The 23,454-nt window shown below is 49.4% G+C and overlaps 1 protein-coding gene across 1 annotated transcript in view; it reads right to left on the bottom strand.

Annotated features, from left to right (window-relative positions):
• The window catches only part of DDHD1 (DDHD domain containing 1), a 43,013-nt gene extending 38,494 nt beyond the window's left edge, over positions 1-4,519 (bottom strand). Inside the window, exon 1 of the mRNA XM_084834586.1 lies at positions 3,465-4,519. Coding sequence (XP_084690712.1) covers positions 3,465-4,353 — 889 coding nt within the window. The 5' untranslated portion in view covers positions 4,354-4,519. The remainder of the gene's footprint in view (positions 1-3,464) is intronic.
• Positions 4,520-23,454: the final 18,935 nt, after the last annotated feature.

Raw genomic sequence — 23,454 nt, 5'->3', positions numbered from 1 at the left:
AGGCCTGCAGTGTGCACCTCACCTAGTCCAAGATGTATCAGTGGTGAGAACGTGATTCCCCAGAGCACACTGTCCAGCATCCAAAGGAGAAAGTGTTGTAATAATAGGCAATTTTAATTACCCTCACAGATTGGATGAATGTGGGTTCTGGTCATAACAAAAAAGTAAAATGTCTCAATACCCTAAACTATGCCCTAGGTTATGAAACCAACTAAGAGGGGAGGTGATCCTGAGCGTAATCCTAAATGCTGCCCAGGGCCTTGTGCAAGATGCGAGTGTTGTTGAACCTAGTGGAAACACCGACAACACCTCTATCAAATTTAATTTCTATATAAGTGGAAAAATGCCAAGGCAGTCCAACACAGTCCCATTTGATTTCAAAAGAGGAAACTTCTCTAAAATGATGGAACTGGTAAACAGAAAGTTGAAAGGGAGAGTCAAGAGGGTAAAATCTCTCCAGAATGCTTAGGCTCAAAACCACAATGTTCCATTTCTGAGTTTCTTTCAGCTAGAATGCATACCACAGATCAGGAAAGGTACACAAAGTCCAAGAGATCACCAGCATGGCTAACAAGCACTTTGTAAGAGATAAGAAAGCTTCCTTCAGAAAACAGATCTCTTTCCCAAAGAAGAGAACAAAATGGATCGCAAACTTGCACAAAGGAAATGCAAGCAGACAATAAGGAAAGCAAAGAGGAGCAAATTACTAATAACATTAAGACCAACAATAAAAAGAAGTATTTTAATTCATCGGAAGAAGGAAACTGGCTAGGGAGGCATTTGGATAACAATGGTGTTCAAGAAGTACTGGAGCAGGAGGAGGAGATAGCAGAGAAGCTGAATGAATTATTTGCATCTGTCTTTCACTGCAGAAGATGTAGGACAGATACCTGTGCCTGAACCGAAATTTGCAGGGCGTCTAACCAACAGAGGCAAAAGTAGCGACAAGATATTATGTTCTAAATGTTATTCACAAATTTAAAACAAACAAATAATCAAATCCAGATGGTATCCATTAAGAATTCTTAAATAAAGCAAATGTGAAAATGCTGGTTTTCTAAAAATAAGACGAAACATGTCTGTGAGATCAGCCTCTGTACCAGAGGGCTGGAGAGTGGTAAAATGTAACACCAATTTTTAAAGCGACATTCCTCACAAATTCCCTGGTACAGTATTGCCTCTTGCCCCTCAATGTGTGGTCCCTTCCTCCTTCCTGGGGGTAGTCCACATCCCTCCTTCCGAAGCATGGCCAGTTCTACCATGGAGGAGACCTTAAGTGGGAGTGGCTGAAGAAAATCCCTGTCATGTCAATTTTTCCAGTACGAGCCTTGCTTTTGCTCTTTTCTCTCCTTCTCTTGTTCCATGGCCACTGGCTCTCCCCTGCTCTGGGACAGCAATTTATCCCAGACATCCTATCTTGGATGTTATTAATGCCAACTCTCCTCCCACCCCGCTCACCGGCTCTCACTTCCTTTGCTGTTAACCAGCCCCAACATGACTAATCGATACATGCTACACTATGAGAGGGCAACAAATGGATCCTTGAGGACTGGATGTGAGATTCTTAGCTTTCTTTTCCTCTACTAGGAGGTAGGCCCATTACAAAGCAGAATTCATGACCCATTATATCCAGCCATCTATCTTCATGAGCCACAGGTCCAGATTAGATCTGTTGTTCTGGGCATTCTCTGTGTTGATGGAGTGGGGCAAAGGATGGTTACACAAGAAGACATAACCATCCTCTTCAATCTGGTAAAGATTCTCCAAACTTTTCGATTTTGGGTGTATGGTGGACATTTTGTCCATGAGAGCTGATAGCATGGGAACTACCACCACTGGCATAGAGCTGTTCGTATGAACCAGCTAAGAGATGGGGTCCTTGACAGGCAGTGGGGGCTCCTGCATTTCCAGACTCAGCACTGTAGCCAAATGCAGTAGCTGTTCAGCATATGGCATAGGCATGGGCTTGACACCGCCCACAACATGCTGCAGCTCATCGTGGCTTCAACAGTGGCCCCGGTGATTGTGCAAACAGGGTCAATATAATTTATATTCTTAAAGCAGCCTTCCCCAACCTGGTACCTTCCAGATGTTTTGGATTCCAACACCCAGCATTCCTGAGCATTGGCCAAGCTGCCTGGAGCTGATCCAAAACATATGGAGAACACCAGATTGGGGAAGGCTGTCCTAAAGCAACAAGGTGACTTTAGGTCTGTAAAGAGTGTTAGAAAATAAGTATTGCTTATTTTTCAATTTTCCCAAAATTTCCATCCCCTACCCCCCATTTTACATCTCTAACTGAGACCATTCCTTTTTAACCAATCTCCATGGCTGGTCATAATCATGATGGCAATAGTCTCTGGGTGACCGAGACTTTGGTGACAAGTCCTTAGATTCCAGAAAATGCTAGGCAACAAATGGTGAATGAGAGTAGCATGGCAACGCCAGTGTCTTGACATGCAGGATCACAGGAGCTGTAGGCCAAAACATCTGGAGGGCCACAAGTTGCCCAGCCATGTACTGAATGAAGGCCTTGGAGGAACAAGGAAGTAGCACACAGGAGAAAATGGGAGTGGCCAGCTGGAAAGTGAGCAGGTGCAGAACCTCTCTGCCACAGGTATATTCCTGGTGTGTGAGAGTGAATGCTTGTGTATGCAGAGCACTGTCAAAAGGGGGCAAACAAATGCTTAACAAAGGTATACATGGGGAGTGGGAAGCAAAACTAACAACGAAAATTGAGAGCACCTCAGCTACAGAGCGGTACAGAAATATAATAATAAATGAAAGTGATACTAGATGGGAGCAGAGGTAGAAGCTCATGACAGGGTAGGTCAGAGGAAAAATGAAAAGGCTGTGATACCAGCACAGGGTGCTGACAAGTGCTTAGAACGTAACTATTACTTGAGAGACAGAGAGCGAGGTAGAAGGGTCAAGAAACTGCTCAGTGAAGGTGGCTATTCTGGGGATGGGCAGCGAAAGAGAAGTAAAAGGAAGGCCAGGGATCGAGGAGACGTTGAGCATTTGTTCCTCACCTTTCCCCCTCTCCTGTGTGTCTGTAGTATTTATGTTGTGACCCTACACTTGTTCCTTTAAAAAAACTGAACCTCTCTCAAAGCGGTCCTAAAGCTACAGCGCCCTGCACGCTTACCTGGGGAGCCAGCTCCCGGGAACTCCGGGTGACTTACTTCCTAGCCAACGTGCCGGGAGGATGTGGTTGCATGTGACTTTCGGCCCGATCCTCCCAGGCAGGCTGACAGAGAAATCAGCCACCAGCGACATCAGCGGCATTTACTCCCAAGCAAGCATGCACGGGGCTCCAGCGCCTCGGGCGTTTCATAGGAGACGGCGGGGAATTCCCACCGGGCGGAGAAGGGGACGAGCAGCAGCAACAGCAGGGCGGCTGCCGAAGGATGCTGCCGCCGCCTCCGGCGGTGAGCGACGAGCGGGCGGCGGCGGCGACTTACGGTTCCAATAGACCGGGTAGCACTCGGCGTTGGCGACGTCCACCTCGTAGAGGCCCCCGCGGACACACACCGGCTCCGGGGCGTCCGGCGGAGGGGGCGATTTCTCCGGGCTGCCCGGGGCGGCGCCGGCCGCGCCCCGCGGCTCCAGCAGCGGCAGGGCCCGGTAGGCCAGCTCGATGCGCAGCGAGTCGTAGCCGATGAAGGGCTTCCAGCTCTTGCGGTCCTCGCGGTAGAACCAGCGCACCTCCTCCGGCCCCAGCTCGCGCACCACCTCGTAGCCGCGGGCGCCGACCGAGGCGGCGGAGGCGGCGCGGCCGCTCAGCCCGCCGCCGCCCGCCCCGCGCGCGCGCTTGCGGGGCTCCGGCCCGCCGCCGCCGCCGTCCGGCGCCGAGAAGCCGCTGCCGGCGCTCTCGCTGCTGCCCGGCCCGCCGCCGCCCTCGGGCTCGCGCTCGTCGTCGTCCTCCTCGTCCAGGTCGTCGTCGCCGTCGCCCTCGTCCGCCTCCCCCGCGCGGCCCAGCGCCGAGTAGAGCAGCGCGCCGCCGCCCGCCGCGTCCAGCAGCGCGCCGCCGCCGGGGTCGAGGAGCAGCAGGCGGCTGCCGCGGCGGCCGCGCCGCCGGCGCCGGCGCGGCGCGGGGGAGGCCGCCGGGTGCGCGTGGCGGTGGGGCGGGCGGCGCGGCGGCCCTTCGGCCAGCTCCGCCGCCGCCAGCTCCTCGGAGCCCGACGACGACGACAGGGCGGCCTCCGGCGCCGCCTCAGAGTCGGGCGGCGGCCGGCCGTCGGGCCCGGCGCCGCCCCGCGCCGCGCCGCGCGCGTGGAGGGCGCCCGGGCGGGGGCTGCGGCGGGCGGCGGGGCTCGAGGGCGCGGCGGCGGCCTCCTCGGCGCTCTCCATGCCGCGGCGGCGCAGGGGAGAGAGGCCCGGCGAGCGGCGGCGCGCCACACGCGCCAAGCCGGCCGGCCGGCCGCCCGCCCCAGGCCCTCGCGCGCCGCCGGGCGGGAGGCCGAGCGGCGCAAGAATGAGGCCGAGGTGGCGCCGGCGCCACGCCCACGGCGGGGGGCCGGCGCGGACGGCCAATCAGCGGCGCGCGGCCCCTCGGCAGTCAGCGCCGCGTTCCACTCTGCGCTCGCTTGGACAGGGAACAGACGTCATGCAGCTCCCGGCATGCCCCCGCCAGACACGCTGGCCGGGGCATGCTGGGTGCGGCGGGGCTTCTTTCCCTGCCTCGGAAGTCGGTGCCGCGATGTTCCCGTCCTGCGCGTGTTTAGGCGGAAGAACAGCCCTACAACTCCCAGCGTGTCGCAGCCGGCTTGGTCGGCTGGGGCATGCTGGGAGTTGTAGGACTTTTGCTCCGCCTAAACACGCGCAGGATTGCACCCTTGATGACGTGCAGTTTTGCATTTTAGACCAACTTAAACCATGGCACCGTCATGACCGGAAGAATAAAGCGAAGCTCGCTTCTGATGTTTTCATCGCCTGCCACAACCTGGCTGCTAATAGCCCGCCCCGGTGGCGGGACCCTGGACCTCACCGCCAAGGTCCAGTCCTAGCTGCACCACAGAGGGAAGCAAAGTTTACGTGGAGGTTAGATGCCCCACTCTGCATCTGTGTCAATGGGGTTTGCTCCTGAGTAAGGCACGCTCAGTACTGGTAGGATCGCAGCCTGATTTTCCTGCGCAGGGGCAGTCCAATCCTGTCCAGAACCTTTACTTAGGAAGAAGTCCCACTGAGTTCAGTGGGCCGTACTTTGTTGTAACACAAATGTATGGAATGAAACGGTGACTTACAGGACTAGCTTATGCATGTGCACTCAGAAAGAAGTCCTACAGAGTTCAGTAGGACTTACTCCCAAGTAAGCATGCATACTATTGCATACAAAATCTTTCCAACCATGCCCCCAGGTGAAGCAGACACCCCATTGCTGCTTCGTGGCAGCAGTGTGTTTTATGATCCAGTTTGTCCTGGGGATGGTGTGTCTTGAGTCGCCCCTGCTGAGGGGGAAGGAAGACAGGCATTTTTTTCTTCTCACATCAACACAAGAATTCAAAGCCTCCCCCTGACTTTTCTGGGCAAGAGATTCAGGGCAGGTTAATATGAGGATTGGAGCGGGGAGGGCAAGGGCTTTCTTCACACCATCCATGCCACAGGATTCTGCAGTGATGACCACTAGCTTAGGTGGCTTTAAAATAGACAATTTGGTGGAAGAATGATTTGGGGTTCTAAAAATGACTTTTGGTGTGCCAGGTTGATAGTGAAACACAACGAAATGACTTTGTTGCAGGAGCTTCTGGATCTCTTTGCATAGCTAGTTTGGGGAGACACCACACCTGGGGGACACCCTGCGTCAGCATCCTCTCTGCCACATTGGCCACCCAGATGCCTCTGGGAAGCCACAGCTGGGCACCAACGCCACAGCCCTCCCAGCTGTTTCCCTTCTCACTTGAGGTTGGCGGTTCCTAAGGAAGCATGCAGAAGATCACAGCCTCATACACAAGCACACTTCTTTTTTCTGTGTGAATTGTATCTTTTGTTAGTCTGTAAACATCTTTAACAATTAGGAACTGCCCCAAAGGAGAAAGGCGGGATAAAAATGGTCAGGGTGCAAGAAACGTGATCTTATGCATTTTATTTATAAGTCCCACGGTGTTCACATGGGCCTTACTTCCAAGTGACTGCATAGTAGTACTCTATAGCTTGGATCTTGCAAAAAAAAAAAACCTGTGCAAAGGAAGATGCAAAATCCTTCTTGGCCAAGTGGCAGCAGCACATTCACAATCGGTTTTGATCCCACATTATACAGAGATACAAGATCAACCCTTTGAACATGCGCAGTCAAATGCATCCTCTTAGGGAGCCCCAACCTGCAATGTTTGAGTAACAGCATTAGGCAACACCGCAGGGTTGTTGTAAGCTGTCTTGGTCTGACCTCCAACATGCGCTAGGGTAATAACAGAACTAGACTCTGTTGCAGGATTGTTGCATTCCATTTTCTCATCCTATCTCCAACGTGCTATATTCAGCATGAGCTACACTGGGAGCGGCCATGGCTCTGTGATAGAGCCCCTGCTTTGCATGCAGAAGGTCCCAAATTTGATCCCCAGCATCTCCTGAGAAGGAACCCTGCCTGAAACCCTGGAGAGCCATTGCTGCCAGTCAGTGCTGCCAGTACTGGGCTAGATGAACCAAGGGTCTGACGCAATATAAGGCAGCTGCCTAAGTTCCTATGTAGGGCCGTCTAAGCCATCCTCCCAGCCATCGTCTCCTCCAAGTTGCAATGTGGCAATAATTTGTGATAGGTTGGCCACTGTGCGAACAGAATGCTGGACTAGATGAACCCTTGGTCTGATCCAGCAGAGCTCTTCTGATGTTCACCACAACCAGAGAATAACAGATTCTCAACAGAGAAATGCAAAGAATGAAAAAAGCACAAGAATCTGAAAATATCAATGGGAATGTAGTTGTATACATACACTCCTAAATTATGCATACATCATCTTTTAAATAACCCAGTGATATAAACTACAAAGTTATACATTGTTATCTAGGACCAGTGATTCAAAAACATGTGACAGGTATCCGGTACACTTCCATTCCAAATCATCTTTTCCAACACGTACTTTTGAATCACCCTAATAAATACTGAATCAGAGCTGGAGTAATGTCCAAGTCTCCGCCAATTGTTCAAGGTTCTCTGCAGAATGCAAGTGCCTATAAATAGAATGCAATCATTTGGTGAGCTGCTGCTTAGGACTCCCAAACATTTCAATACACTTGAGTTGAATATTCATGTTGAGGAAAAAGTCAAACCAGGTTGATCACCCCCAACACTTACAAATTTCCCCTCTAAGTGATTTCTGTATTGGTGAGCAGGCTTCTAACCCTCTATATGAGCTTTCCCCAATTGGCTGGGGCATTCTGGAAGTTGTAGTCAAACACATCTGGAGGGTGACAGGTTAGGGAGGGTGGCTCTATATCATACATTTATTTATTTATTTATTTATTTATAATAAATAATATTTATAATAATATATTTATAATAAATCCTGTGGCTCCGGAACCACTGGAGCATTCTAAGGCCTCCTGTGAGGCCTTGGCAAGGCACTTTGCAGATAAAATTGATCAGATTAGGTGTGTTACTCTGCACGCTGTGGATACAGTTAGTGAGCAAGAGGCAGCCTGTGGCAAACCGGTTTTGTGGGATCGGTTCCAGCTTCTTCCTCCTGATGAAGTGGACAAGGTGCTTTCATCTGTACGGCCGACCACCTGCTTACTTGATCCTTGCCCATCTTGGCTTATTATGGGCTGCAGAGAGAGACTGGGTGAGGGGATCAGGGCGGTGGTGAACGCCTCCCTTGAGGAGGGAGTGATGCCATCAGCCCTCAAGGAGGCAGTGATAAGACCGCTCTTAAAGAAGCCCTCCTTGGATCCTCAAGTTCTGAACAACTTTCGCCCAGTCTCAAATCTGCCATTTTGGGGCAAGGTGATTGAGCGGGTGGTGGCGGTGCAGTTGAAGGCACACTTGGAAGAAACTGATTATCTAGACCCATTTCAGTCGGGCTTCAGGCTTGGGCATGGGACAGAAACGGCCTTGGTCACCTTGGTAGATGATATGAGGAGGGCTCTGGATAGGGGTGAATGCTCCTTCCTTGTTCTCCTCGACCTCTCAGCGGCTTTCGATACCGTTGACCACGGTATCCTCCTGGACCGCCTGGAGGGGCTGGGCATTGGAGACACCGTATTGCGGTGGTTCCGGTCCTTCCTCTCCAGCAGGTACCAGAGGGTAGCACTGGGAGAGGAGGTTTCGGACCCGTGGCCACTTAGTTGTGGGGTGCCATAGGGTTCCATCCTCTCCCCGATGCTATTTAACATCTATGTGAAGCCGCTGGGGGCTATCATCAGGAGGTTTGGGGTGCAGTGTCATCAATATGCAGATGACACGCAGCTCTACCTCTCATTCAAATCTTCACCAAGGTTGGCCGTAGAATCCCTGTCCAAATGTCTGGAGATGGTGAGTGGCTGGATGGGGAGGAATAAGCTGAAGCTGAACCCTGACAAGACCGAGGTACTTTTGGTGGGAGACAAGAGGAGGTTGGGGATGTTGACCTGGTGTTGAATGGGGTACGGCTACCCTTGAAATACCAGGTCTGCAGCCTGGGGGTCATTTTGGACTCCCAGCTGTCCATGGAGGCTCAGGGGGCAGCTGTGAGCCGGACAGCGCTGTATCAACTCCATCTGATATGGCGGGTGCGCCCCTTCCTTCCCGACCATCTGCTCCCATCGGTAGTACATGCCCTGGTCTCCTCTCGTTTAGACTACTGTAATGCGCTCTACGTGGGGTTACCCTTGAAGACGGTTCGGAAACTGCAGCTGGTACAGAACACGGCGGCTCGCCTGATTAAAGGCAGCCGCCGGCAAGATCACATCCCTCCAGTGCTGAAGGAGTTGCACTGGTTACCAGTTGTTTTCCGGGCCAAATTCAAGGTGTTGGTTTTGACCTTTAAAACCCTATGTGGTTCCGGCCCAGCCTATCTTAAGGAGTGCCTCCAGCAGCACCAGACAGGCCGCTTAACAAGATCAGCCTCGGATGGCCTTCCCTCTGTCTCATCAGCCAGGACAGCTAGACTGGTGGGGACGAGGGAGAGGGCCTTTTCTGTGGTGGTCTTCACTCTGTGGAACTCCCTCCCTAGGGAACTCTGTCATGCCCCCTCTTTAATGAGCTTCCATCATGCATTAAAAACATGGTTGTTCAGGCAGGCATTTGGGGTGGGTTAGGGTATTTTTTGTAGAATTTTATTGTTTTAAACTGTTTTATTGTATGTTGTACATCACCCAGAGTGGCTGGGTGACCAGCCAGATGGGCGATTAATAAATTTAATAATAAATAAATAATATATAACATTTCTATCCCACCCTATATCATTAAGATCTCAGGGCGGCATACAGAAAAAATCAATCTAAACAGTATAAAACAATAAATAATTTAAACACCTAAAAACATATTCACCTATTAAACAAGCCAAAACCAGTTAAAATCTAAAACAGTTAAAACAATGTGTTAGGGAATGCATTTTGCCCTCAAAGGCTTTGGTAAAAAGCCATTTTTTACTTGGCGCCGAAACGTGACCAATGTCTGCGCTAATCGGGCCTCCAAGGGGAGGGCATTCCACAACCAGAGTGCCACAGCAGAGAAGGCTCTCTCCCACGTCCCACCATAGTGTATGTCTCGTACTGGTGGGACACAGTTCTCGGGCAGGCATATATAGGGAGAGGCACTCCCTCAAATATCGAGGCCCCAAGCCACTTAGGGCTTTACATGTCATCACCAAAACCTTGAATTCTGACCGGAAGCGTATTGGCAGCCAGTGCAATTCCTTTAAAACTGGTGTTATATGGTTTTTATGGGGTGATCCAGTCAGCAGTCTAGCTGCTGCATTTTGCACTAGCTGCAACGTCCGAGTCGTCTTCAAGGGCAGCCCCACATAAAGTGCATGGCAGTAGTCTAATCGGGAAGTTACCACCACATGTACTACTGTGGCGAGGTTATCTCTGTCCAGGAAAGGCTGTAGCTGGCAGATCAGCCGAAGCTGGCCCCAAGTACTCCGGGCCACGGAGTCCACCTGGGGCTCCAGTGACAGGGATGGATCTAGGAGTACTCCCAGGCTATGCACTGCTCCTTCAGGGGGAGCGCAACCCCATCCAGGACAGGTCACTTACCCATTTCCCGGACTCGGGAACCACCAATCCACAGAGCTTCCGTCTTGTCAGGATTTAGCTTCAGTTTATTGGCCCTCATCCAGCCCATTATAGCCTCCAGGCACTGGTCCAGCACCTTCACCGCCCCAGCTGACTCTGACAGCAAGGAGAAGTAGAGCTGAGCATCATCAGCGTACTGGTGACACCCCACCCCAAGACTCCTAATGACCTCACCCAGCAGTTTCATATAGATGTTGAACAGCATGGGGGATTGAATAGAACCCTGTGGCACCCCACAGCTTAATAGCCATGGGGTAGAACAGGAATCTGCCAACACCACTGTCTGGAATCGGCCCTGCAGGTAGGAGCAGAACCACATTTATCTGTATCTGGGAAATGCAACATAAATATATAAACACAGCTGACATAAACTAAACACATATAATACAATTCCAGCAAAAAAATTCCATTTTACTTACAGAGTATAAGTTAACTCTCCACAAGGTGCAGCAGTTAGGGTTTATCTACACAAGGCTTTTACTGTGTGCTCGTCATTCTACATTCATGGTTGTTTTAGAAGATGTTGTGACTCTCCACTTTTGCTTCTGTTTTTAAAGAGCATGGGGGGGGGTTGGAGCAGGAAAATGCAGTATTTTTTTTCATCCTGAAACAAAGCGCAAGTGTAATTGCATTATTCCACTATACTACAGCACTACCTAGAAGTTATGTAGTGGAAAGCAAGGAAAGGAAAAGCTCTTTAAGCATTTCTACATGAGGCTGTTAATCAGCTATAGTTACTTGCAGCTTCATCAAAGAATTGAGATCCAAGCACTACACAAAGAGTTTTTCCTTTTCTACTACATAACCTCTAGGTGGCGCTTTGCTATAGCAGAATAACACCAATGTAAGGAAAACAGGTTTTCTTTCACTTTCAAATATAATACTCTCTTTTTCCTGCTCTGAAAAAACCCGCAAAAGTGCTTTTAAAAAACAGAAGCAAAACTGGAGGGTCACAGTGTCATCTAAAGAACCTGTAAACAAGTGTGAATAAGGAATGATGAGCCCACAATAAATGCCTTACGTAGGAAAGCTCTATGTGTAGAGATTAATTCTGTGATGAAACCGGAAGTAGATAAACTGATTAATAGCCTCATCTAGAAAAGCTCCTAAATGCCTAATGCTTACTCTTAGGAAAGTAGCCATCTCCACCCCATCCCGCACATTATACCAGGCTGTGTGCGAATCTGCAGTTATCTTAAAGAAACAGGGATTTAAAACTTCAGACAAGTAAATACTAATGCTGGCAATGGAAACACATCCCTATATAAAAGAATGTAAATCAAAAGACTCTTCTGATGTTCAAATGTCAGAAGTAAAGAGAGGAGGCGCTCATGTTCCTTCCCTGATTTAGATGTCATTTTGTGGGGGGTCTACACTGGTCTTTTAATTTAGACCAAGATGTTCAGGCTCTGTAAAGAACATTTGCAGCTCCTGAAGAATGGTTAAAACTTCCAATTTTATCAGAGGTTTTTTAAAATATTGTTACTATTTACACACCTTAAAAACAATACTAATAATAGTGACCCCCTCCTCCCTGCCAGCCCCTTCATAAGTCTGATGTGTAGTAATTTATATTAACTTTTCCCGAGGAGAATTTCTCTCATCCTAGCTGCTAACCTATATTTATGGATTTGTCTGTATCCGTCTTGGACCAGTCCTATTTTGCAGCATCACCAAAATACAAGGCAGGACTCCATTGTTCTAGAAGCCATTCTCACTTGATCTGTTCATTTTTTGCATAACTTCCAAGTTCCAACATTTTGCCATCCATTGTGAAACTGAAGGTGCTGATGGCTATATATTACCCCCAGTACCAGAGGCCATCATTTGTTAAAAAGTATTCACTGTTTTCTTGCTTAAACTTTAAAATATATTTTCAAACATATTAAACTTTTAAATAGCCTTAAGTCAGCTCTGGTTACACTTTCTCACCCACTGGTTCAAAGTCAAAACCTCATTTTCAGAGAGTGCTGTTGCACCCCTGTCCCGCTTGTGGGTTTCCCGTGAGCAACTGGTTGGCCACTGTCTGAACAGAATGCTGGACTAGATGGACTTTGGTCTGATCCAGCACGGCTCTCCTTATATTCCTCATTCACCTCATTGTTGGCAAGGCATAACTTTCCATCTCTCAGTAGATTCCTGATAAGCACATTACATGAGGAAAAGGTCAACCTGTGGAAAACCCTCCCCCATGCAGTTTGGGAGGCAGAAAACGTAACATCTTTTAAACGCCTCCTGAAAACACACCTTTTCAGACAGGCTTTCCATGGGCTGGGTTTTACCTGGTATTTTAAATTTTTAAACAGTTTTATATTATGTTTTCAAGTTGTATTTTATGGTTTTAATTGTGAACTGCGCAGAGAGCCTCGGCTATTGTGCAGTATAAAAATGTAATAAATAAAAATAAATAAATAAATAAATAAATAATTTCCTTCCATCCTGAACAGGACTGATCTGGGGTGTGTACAGTTTTTTTTAGAAAGGTTAGAAACAGTGGGGGTTTTGAAAAAGTGTGATATGAGGCCTTTGTATGAATACAAAAAGGACGCAGATAGAGGCCTTTCTCACAATGTCTGGGCCATAGTCTGATTTATGCAGCGGATGCCCGTGACACTGTCGCAGGGTGGGTATGATCATGTACATCATTTTAGTGGTAGAGTGACCACTTGTGAACTGCCAAAAAAGAGGACAAAAGAGGACACCTATTTGCATAAATTTTGCATATGCTAATGTGTATATATATATATATATATATAGATGCAAAATTAGAAACAATTGTTATAATTTAAATAGAAATACAGCACATCTCAGCATAGTGTGGAAGACAGTGATCAGGTGACCTGCGTGCCTTGCTCAGTTTGCTGTTCAGGTGCTGTTGACGGGCAACTTCAAGGCCCTTTAGCTCTTCCTCCTGATGGTTCTTTATCTTTAAAATGGACTTGGATTGGACAGCGCTTCAAACAGAGAATGCCTTCAAAATAGAGGACTGTCCTCTGGTAAGTAGCCCTTCAAATAGAGGACGGTCCTCTGGAAAAGAGGACACCTGGCCACCGTCTGCTGAGTGTGCCGTGAAAGGCTACTTGCCATATTTGGGACAGATGTACAACCTTCTCTTCTGGGATAAGCTCATGGGAAACCTGTTCTGCTTTGCCACAGAAGCTGGGCTTGTCAAGCGCTGCTTGTCTGGCTCTGAGCTTAATCACAAACCTGTCTACCCCATTATCATTTTGGCCTGCTCTGTCCCCAGCACGGTCCGGTTCGCAATCCCGTGATGGCACCCTGGAAGCCCCTGTCCTCGGCCTCTCCCTGCATGTATTGCTATTAAAAGGTCTCTTCCACATTTCATTGACATACAGGCGTTAGCTAAGGAAACTGGCCTCGCATGAACGCAGGTGCAATGCTGTGCAAATGGCGCAGGCCACTGCAAGGCAGCTGCTCATCACAAGTGATGTATCCCTCCCACGGGAGTAAATGCTGGGCTTGGCCTGGGAGGGCAGCCTGAGCAGGCGCCTGCATAGCATCGCTGAAGTGATCCGCCAGCCTCATCTCCTCCAAGATCTGGGACTAGCAGCAAAAGCCATGTGCTTGCTTGAGCCCTGGTAGTTCAATGTTTGGGCGATTTCGGCGTCAGCCAAAAGATGGCAGCAAAGGGCAGAATGCAAAAAGGCTCTTCTTCCTTCCTAGGGTGCGAGAACGCAGGGCTGGAATCAGTTTTCAAGAGAATTGATGCTTTGGAATAGGCCAGCCTGCCACAACGTGGTGCCCTCCGGATGCAATGGACTACAACTCCCAGCATCGGATGCTGAGAGTTGTAGTCTAACACATCTGGAGGGCACCCAGTTGGGGAAGTCGGGAATAGGCTTTGCTTCCCATGGAATGCACACACACTCCTTTTTGTCTCACTGTTGGCTCTGCTCAGCCAAGTCTTGTAGGTTTTCCCCTGCTCAAAACAAATGCACAGCCCTGCAAAAAATATTTTCCATTAGATAAAAATATGACGAGTATATATAACCTATGGGGCTTAATCAGAATAAAACTTACAAAGATACAGTCAGGGCCAGAAATATTGCAACAAGGATAAGTTTTGGCAGTTGGCCTCTGCACACCACCACATGGAAGTTGAAAGGAAACACACCCAGATGGGAGTGAAGTCAGGACTTTCAGCTGTAATTCAAGGGGGCTGACAAAAGTGCCGGGCCCTCGAATTTATTCCCCAGAGCCCCGAGTGTCCATTGATGCCAATCGAAGATTTTCTTTGAAGCTAAATTGCATGGGGTGGGGGCAATTTTCCCACAGGAGGGGAAGAAAGGGAAGTGAGGGGGACACGACTGATTGTTTGAAGGAATCAAACAAAGAATTTGTTTTATTTTAAATTATTTGGATGAGAAACTCATTGGCTGACTTTGCCTTCTATGAAATTTACATTGTTGTTGTTGTTCAGTCGTTCAGTCGTGTCCGACTCTTCGTGACCCCATGGACCATAGCACGCCAGGCCTTCCTGTCCTGCGTTCTCTCCCGGAGCGTGCTCAAGTCCATATTCATTGCATCGGTGATGCTATCTAGCCATCTCATCCTCTGCCGTCCCCTTCTCCTTTTGCCTTCAGTCTTTCCCAGCATCAGGGTCTTTTCCAGGGAGTTTTCTCTTCGCATTAGGTGGCCAAAATATTTGAGCTTCAGCTTCAGTATCTGTCCTTCCAATGAGCAGTCAGGGTTGATTTCCTTTAGGAATGACTGATCTGACCTCCTTGCAGTCCAGGGGACTCGTAAGAGTCTTCTCCAGCACCACAGTTCAAAAGCATCGATTCTTCGGTGTTCAGCTTTCCTTATAGTCCAGCTCTCACAGCCATACATTGCTACTGGGAAAACCATAGCTTTGATTAGACGGACCTTTGTCGGCAAGGTGATGTCTCTGCTTCTTACTATGCTGTCTAGGTTTGCCATAGCTTTCCTCCCAAGGAGCAAGCGTCTTTGAATTTCATGGCTACAGTCACCGTCTGCGGTGATCTTGGAGCCCAAGAAAGTAAAATCTGTCACTGCTTCCATTTCTTCCCCTTCTATATGCCAGGAAGTGATGGGGCCAGATGCCATGATCTTCGTTTTTTTAAAGTTGAGTTTCAAACCAGCTTTTGCACTCTCCTCTTTCACCCTCAACAAGAGGCTCTTTAGATCCTCTTCGCTTTCTGCCATTAGAGTGGTATCGTCTGCATATCGGAGGTTGTTGATAATTCTCCCAGCAATCTTAATTCCGACCTCTGATTCATCCAACCCGGCATTTCTCATGACGTACTCTGCATATAAGTTAAATAAGCAGGGTGACAATATGCAGCCTTGTCGTACTCCTTTCCCAATTTTGAACCACTCGGTTGTTCCATGTCTGGTTCTTACTGTTGCTTCTTGACCCTTGTACAGGTTTCTCAGGAGACAGGTAAGGTGGTCTGGTACTCCCATCACTTTCAGAATTTGCCACAGTTTGTTGTGATCCACACAATCAAAGGCTTTAGCGTAGTCAATGAAGCAGAAACAGACATTTTTCTGGAATGCTCTTGCTTTCTCCATGATGCAGCGAATGTTGGCGATTTGATCTCTAGTTCCTCTGCCTCTTCGAAACCCAGCTTGTGCTTCCGGTAGTTCTCGGTTCACATACTGCTGAAGCCTAGCTTGTAGGATTTTGAGCATCACCTTGCTGGCATGTGAAATGAGCGCAATTGTGCGATAGTTTGAACACTCTTTGGCATTGCCCTTCTTTGGAATTGGAATGTAAACTGACCTTTTCCAGTCTTGCGGCCATTGTTGAGTGTTCCAAATTTGTTGGCATATTGAATGCAGCACTTTAACAGCATCGTCTTTTAGGATTTTAAATAGCTCAGCTGGAATACTGTCATCTCCGCTAGCTTTGTTGTTACTAATGCTTCCTAAGGCCCACTTGACTTCACTCTTGAGGATGTCCGGCTCAAGTTCAGTGACCGCACTATCATGGCTATCAGGGACATTCAGATCTTTCCTGTAGAGTTCTTCTGTGTATTCTTTCCACCTCTTCTTAATCTCATCTGCTTCTGTTAGGTCCCTGCCTTCTTTGTCCTTTATCATGCCCGTCTTTGCACAAAACGTTCCCTTGAGATCTCTGATTTTCTTGAAGAGATCTCTAGTCTTTCCCATTCTGTTGTTTTCCTCGATTTCTTTGCATTGTTCATTTAAGAAGGCCTTGCTGTTCTCTGGAACTCTGCATTCAGTTGGATATATCTTCCCCTTTCTCCCTTGCTTTTCGCTTCCCTTCTTTCCTCAGCTACTTGTAAAGCCTCATCAGGCAGCCACTTGGCTTTCTTGCATTTCTTTTCCTTTGGGATGGATTGAGTTGCTGCCTCCTGAACAATGTTACGGACCTCCATCCATAGTTCCTCAGGCACTCTGTCTATCAGGTCTAATCCCTTAAATCTATTCCTCACCTCCACTGTATATTCATAAGGGATATGATTGAGGTCATACCTGAATGGTTTAGTGGTTTTCCGTACGTTCTTCAATTTAAGCCGAAATTTTGCAACAAGAAGTTCATGATCTGAGCCACAGTCAGCTCCAGGTCTTGTTTTGACTGACTGTATAGAGCTTCTCCATCTTTGGCTGCAAAGTACATAATCAATCTGATTTCGATATTGACCATCTGGTGACATCCATGTGTAGAGTCGCCTCTTGTGCTGCTGTTGTTCTTTACAGCATCGGATTTTCTTTTCACCACCAGACACATCCACAGCTGAGTGTCCTTTCGGCTTTGGCCCAGCCGCTTCACTCTTTCTGGCGCTACTTGGAAATACCCTCTGCTCTTCCCCAGTAGTATATTGGACACCTTCCGACCTGAGGGGCTCATCTTCCGGCGTCATCTCTTTTAGCCTTGTGATATGTTCCATGGGGTTTTCTTGGCAAGAATATTGGAGTGGGTTGCCATTTCCTTCTCCAGTGGACCACATTTTGTCAGAACTCTCCGCCATGACCTGTCCGTCTTGGGTGGCCCTGCACGGCATAGCTTATGGCTTCACTGAGTTACGCAAGCCCCTTCGCAACAACAAGCCAGTGATCCATGAAGGGGCGAAATTTACATACATCCTAGTAATTGTGTCTCAATTTGCATATAGATATATATTAGCATAAGCAAATGTCATGCCGATTTGTGTCCTATGAGCCTGGGCCCCAAATCTTTTAAGTGCCTAGCGATGCGCCGAAATCCCACCATGCTGGCTGGGAATGATGGGCGTTGCAGTCCAACACATCTGGTTGGGAAAGGCTGCCCTAGAACTTCAGAGCTCAAGTGGTCCGCCAGCCTCTGCCTCCCTAGGGTCTGGGAGTTCAGGCAAGAGACACCCTGCGGGGCTGTTTGCTTGCCACACATGTAGCGCCCACATTTTAGTTTCTCTTTCAGCCAGAAGATGGCAGGAACGGGCAGAACGTTGAAACACTGTCCCTAACTGCTTCTCTCTGCACAAAACAGAGGGGCTCTTTTCTGAAATGAAAGGCTTGGGGGCCCAAGACAGCCCAGAAGCTGTGCCCCCTAACTTCTGATAGACACGGGCTGGCTGTGATCGTTCAGGGATGAGGACGAGGCACTTTTCATATATTCTGAAGGAGACTGCAGGGATATTTGGAAGAACTCCAGGACTCCTCCACAGTGAGCTTGCCTCTGATTATGCCAGAGTAATATATGGCAATGAACTTGAGCACACTCCGGGAGAGAGTGGAGGACAGGAAGGCCTGGCGTGCTATGGTCCATGGGGTCACGAAGAGTCGGACACGACTTAACGGCTGAACAACAACAAATATATGGCAGGTTCCGTGTCTATTGCTTCCTCTCTGTGGAACTCCCTGCCTGTTGATGTCAGGCTGGCACCATCATTGTGTTGTTTTCAGTGCCTACTAAATACATCTTCATTTGAACAAGCCTTCCCTGACTAACCAGCCGCAGTATAATCTGTTGTTGTTGCTGTTATTTTCTCCCCTTTTTATCGCTCACTACTTGGGTATTTTACTGGATGTAGAGCAGTATATAAGTCTTGTAAATAAATAAAGGATTAACCTTGCTAGTTGTTGCAGCAAAGCCAGTGAAGAGTCTCGTGGCACCTTAAAGATGAAGAGATTCCTGGTTTTCTGTTCCCCTCAGGGCCAAACCACAGGGGGGCCCAAAATGACCCCAGCCCAGAGAGAGCAGGTGATGGGGACAGGGGCTGACAAGCCAGTGTGAGCACTGGGCCACCCTGGGTCTGCTGGGCCCATGGGGCTGACGGTGGTTGCCTCAGAATCATTCCTTTAAAAAAACATTTTTTTTAATAGTCAGGGGATCGGTGGCTGGGCCTGTACATGGCTGTAAAAACCCTCCCACCCAAGACCATTAAGTCCAGGGCCTAAAATTACCTGGCTGCACAACTGATAGCATCCCATGGCTACTTCCCAGAGTGCAGGACACGGAATAACGGGCTCAAGTTACAGGAAGCCAGATTCCGGCTGAACATCAGGAAAAACTTCCTGACTGTTAGAGCAATACAACAATGGAACCAATGACCTAGGGAGGTGGGGGGCTCGCCCACACCGGAGGCGTTCAAGACGAGGCTGGACAGTCATCTGTCAGGGATGCTCCGACTTGGATTCCTGCACTGAGCAGGGGGTTGGACTCCATGGCCTTGTAGGCCCCTTCCAACCCTACTATTCTATGATTCTATGATTCTATTGATCACGCTCGTTGGGCTGTTTGGGTTCTTTCCCCCCTAACATTTTTTTCCTAGTCCAGCAAACCTGGGGGTTCCCCCACACCTGCCGAAACTTCCTCCTTGGGTGTGGGCGGTGCTGTTTTGGCTACCACAGGGTCGGCGCTTGCCTCTCCACTTTGAAAATAGAGGCAAGGGAACGCTGGCATGCGGCAGGGTGGAGCCCCGCTTTCATTCAGTATGGGGGAGATCCGTGTTTACAGCCTTACCTCGAGGTGCCTCCTCACACAGCTTCCGTGGTGATATGTCTCTCCCTGCCCCACCCCCCTCCTGGGCCCATAAAAGGATCTGTGGGTGAAGGAACATTTTGCATCGACCCACACACTGGCCCCAGTGCTCACGGGTAAAAGGCGTGTGGGTGATTCTCAAAGCACCGTGCAGCATCATGTCAAAGAAGCATGCCAGAGAACATTCCCTTCCCCACGCTACCCAAAGTAATCTAGGGCACCGCTATTATTGCAAAAAGTACTGGCTGAATGGTTCCTTGCAGTGTTCTTTCTCCTGCTTTGCTACTTATCTCCCCCTCCTGGCCTTGGAACAAAGCCAAGAGCACCAGGGAAGGGGCCCACTGCAACAAAGCCCACCTGTTGAATGGAGGAGGGCCCAGATCCAATCCCTGACATCTCTTCTAGCAAAAGATTTCCTGGAGCAATGCTGGGGAAGTCCGTTGCATTGTCCATCCCAGCTTCCCCCAACCTGGTGCCCTCCAGATGTGTCGGACTGCAATTCCCATGATGGCTGGGAATGATGGGAGTTGTAGTCCAACACATCTGGAGGGCACCAGGTTGGGGAAGGCTGGTCTATCCTAACCGGTAGGACACCTCTCCTGCAGGGATCTTTGCAAATGGGGGAGGGGAGAAACCCCCCTCCGCTGTTAGCCCAAGCTATTTAGCTGCCTCCCCTCCCACCTCCATCCCTCCCCTTCAGCAAAGAAACATTTCCCAACATTCTGTCACACGGCAGCGTGACCAAAGGATGGAACCTTGAGTGGCACCAGGCAGATACCAAGCAGCTGTAAATGGGTTGTACTTTGGGGGCAATGCTTAGGGGGGCGGCTTTCCGCCTACCCCACGGACGCTAAGGCACATGGTGGGTTTATCACCATGCCAGTGGCTGCACCCTTTCTTAGCTGATGCCAGGACTGGCCCAAGCATCACAGAGGGCCTTAACCCTGGGGAGTTAACCCTGGTCTAATTCGGAATCAGAGAGGGATGATTTAGATGCCAGTACTGTGTTGGAAACCTCAAGGCCGGGGAACCTGGCACAGCCAGATTCTGCCACCAATTACATGACAACAGGGAGCATAGCTTCTGGTCTGGTCCAGCTGCACGATAAGGAGGCATGTCAGACCCCTGGTTTGTTGCTCAAGATGGTGGGAAACGGAGTGACACCTTCTGTGGCGCTCTCTGCCTTTACCGGCTAAAGGTTCAGGTCGGAACGGTGGTCAGAAGAGGGGCAATAACTAGGGCTCCCCTAAAGTAGGCCCTAGCTGATGTGAACTTGCAGAGAGCAACGTCTTTAATGCTTGGATATCAACCAGGTCTCAATTCCCTTCGTAGTTCTTTGAACTCTTGTTTATGAGAATTTGGTATCGAGTTTATGTAAGACAATCTTTTGCCAGGAACTACGATGCTGAAACCTGATCTGTGGAAATCAAAGCCTCAAGGCAAAAAGGGCTCTTGTGTTGAATGGCCTGAGGAGCCAGGGAGCCCAGCTGTGGCAGCTCCCATAAGAGTGGATGGCCAAGTGCTGCGCTTGGCGACCATGTGGTGGTGGTGCTGGAACCCTGTCAACGCCCCTGAGGACCGGTGCCCTGACTTCCACCAACAGGGTGGGTTTACTTATTTATTTTTTACATTTCTATACCGCCAGATAGCCAAAGCGCTCTCAGCGGTTCACAACAATTAAAACTGTAAAATACAAGACGGTAAAATGCAATACAACATTTTAAAAGTTTAAAACGACACTATAAAGATAATAACCAAATAGAACCTAGCTGCAGTGCAAAGACTTAAAATACAATACCAGGTTTAAAACAGAAACCGAGAAACTAAAATGCCTGGGAAAATAAAAAAAAAAGGTCTTCACTTGGTGCCGAAAAGACAACATTGTAGGTGCCAGGCGAACCTCTCTGGGAAGTTCATTCTGCAGTTGGGGTGCCACAGAAGAAAAGGCCCTCTTCTTAGTAGCCACACACCTTATTCCTTTTGGTGGGGGCTCCTGAAGAAGGACCGCTGAAGCTGATCTTAGCATCCGGGCAGGTGTATAATGGGAGGAGATGATCCTTCATATAACCCCCCAAGCTGTTTAGGGCTTTGAATGTTAATACCAGCACTTTGAATCTGGCCTGGACAAGGACTGGCAGCCAGTGCAGATGCAAAATTATTGGCATAGTATGATCAAGTTGGCCAGTCACTGTTAACTGTCTCACTGCCCTATTCTGGACCAGCTGAAGTTTCCAGACCGTTTTCAAAGGCAGCCCCACATATAATGCATTGCAGTAATCTAGTCAAAAGGTGATCAGAGCATGGATACCTGTAGCTAGGCTCTCTCTGTCCAGATAAGGAAGTACTTCGTATATCAACCAAAGCTGATAAAAGGTGCTCTGTGCCACTGAGTCCACCTGTGCCTTGAGTGACAACGCTGGTTCCAAGAGCCCCCCAAATGACAAACCTGATCCTTTAACAGTACCTCCGTCTTGTCTGGATTGGGTTTCAGTTTATTGGCCCTCATCCAGTCCATTACCACACCCAGGCACTGGTCCATAACTCCCACTGCCTCACCTGGGTTTGATGAAAGGAGAGATAGAGCTGGGTGTCATCCACATACTGATGGCACCTCAGCCCACACCTCTGGAAAACCTCCCCCAGCGGTTTCATGTAGATGTTAAACAGCAGGGGGGATTAAACAGAGCCCCGTGGCACCCCATGGCGTAACTGCCAACGCACAGAGCAATAATCCCCCAGCACCAGTTTCTGGAATTGGCCATCCAAGCAGGAGCGGAACCACTGCAGTGCAGTGCCTCTGACTCTTGGCCCAGATAGCCTTTCCAGAAGGATATCATGGTCGATGGTATCGAAAGCCACTGAGAGGTCCAGGAGAATCACCAGGATTGCACTCCTGCTATCCTTCTCCCAGCAAAGTCCATCCCACAGGGCAACCAAGGCAGTTTCTGTTCCAAAACCAGGCCTGAAGCCTGACTGAAATGGATCCAGATAATCCGCTTCATTCAAGAGTGCCTGGACTTGACCGGCAACCACCTGCTCAAGCACTTTAAAGGTTGTAGGCCTTTAACTTAGAAGGCTTCTTTAAAAGATCGGACAGATGTATTTATTTATTTGCTTATTTTAAAAAAATGTGTATAGCACCTTTCCCCAACTTGGACCACTCCAGATGTGTTGGACTACAACATCCATCAGCCCCATCCTCCATGGCCGATGGTATACAATTCAAAACAGTAATGACAATATCAAACAAACAGCAATACACAAACTCTGCTAAGAACAGCAACAATGGAACGTGAAGAAGACCGACAGATGCAGCGACAAAACCAGGGGCCACACAAAGGGTCCCCCACCGCACGCCCACCACACGCAGAGAGGAAGAGAAAAGCGTCATCATCACAAGCCAGCAGCAGGATACAAACCAGAGCCAGGGTTGGCACGTGCTGTAATCCAAAATCCTTCCTGAGAAAGAAGGCCTTTGCCATATGGAGGAAGATCGTTCAAGGGGGAGCGGGGCAGGCACACTTCCCTCTGTGGTATCTGTGGTTCTCAGCTTCCATGGATCGAGGAAGTCTACTTCAGAAGGCCAGATGCTGGGGAACATGGGTGGGAGGGTGCTGTGGCAGCCCTGTCCTGCCTGTGGGTTTCCCGTGGGGAGCTGGTCGGCGCTGTGCGAATGGAATGCTGGACTGGATGGACCCTGGGGCTGATCCCGCTTGGCTCTTCTTATGTGCTTATATACCGCCTCTCCATCAGAGCTCTTGGGGCAAATACTCAGAGCTGAGTATATGCCCACACTGGGTATATGCCCCCGAGGTACTCCTTCAAAGCTGTGGGACCCAGGCCCTTGGCCATGCCCTCCCCTCCTCGCCCCCGGCCATCATCCCACACCCTTTCTGGCTCTGGCCTGTCATGACGGCAGTCTCATCTGGATCTTCCGACTGCCTCTGCCCACTGGTCCTCGGCTGTGGGGAGCAGTGCTGGCTGGCTGCCCACCCGGCTGCCCACCCACCTCTCTGCTGGAAGCCCTGTGAGCTGAGTGGCTCAGTCACTCATTCCTGCCCACGGGGTATGAGTCACTGCCTGGAGGAGGGTCGGAGGGGGGTGGCGCTGGAGAAACACAAAGCTCTTCAAATCGGGAATGCGATTTGTGTCTTCTTGGCTTGCGGCAACTTCCAGTTAACCCTGAGAGGAGCAGGCTGGTCCCAGGATTGCACTGGGCTGGCTGTTGCTATGCCAGGGCTACTGACGGCCATATAACGTGTGTGGTGGAT

The sequence above is a fragment of the Heloderma suspectum genome, chromosome 1 (assembly GCF_057233095.1).
Source record: "Heloderma suspectum isolate Gila_16-S chromosome 1, 16-S_ref, whole genome shotgun sequence".
Taxonomy (NCBI): domain Eukaryota; kingdom Metazoa; phylum Chordata; class Lepidosauria; order Squamata; family Helodermatidae; genus Heloderma; species Heloderma suspectum.
This window is presented reverse-complemented; position numbering and strand designations above follow the sequence as displayed.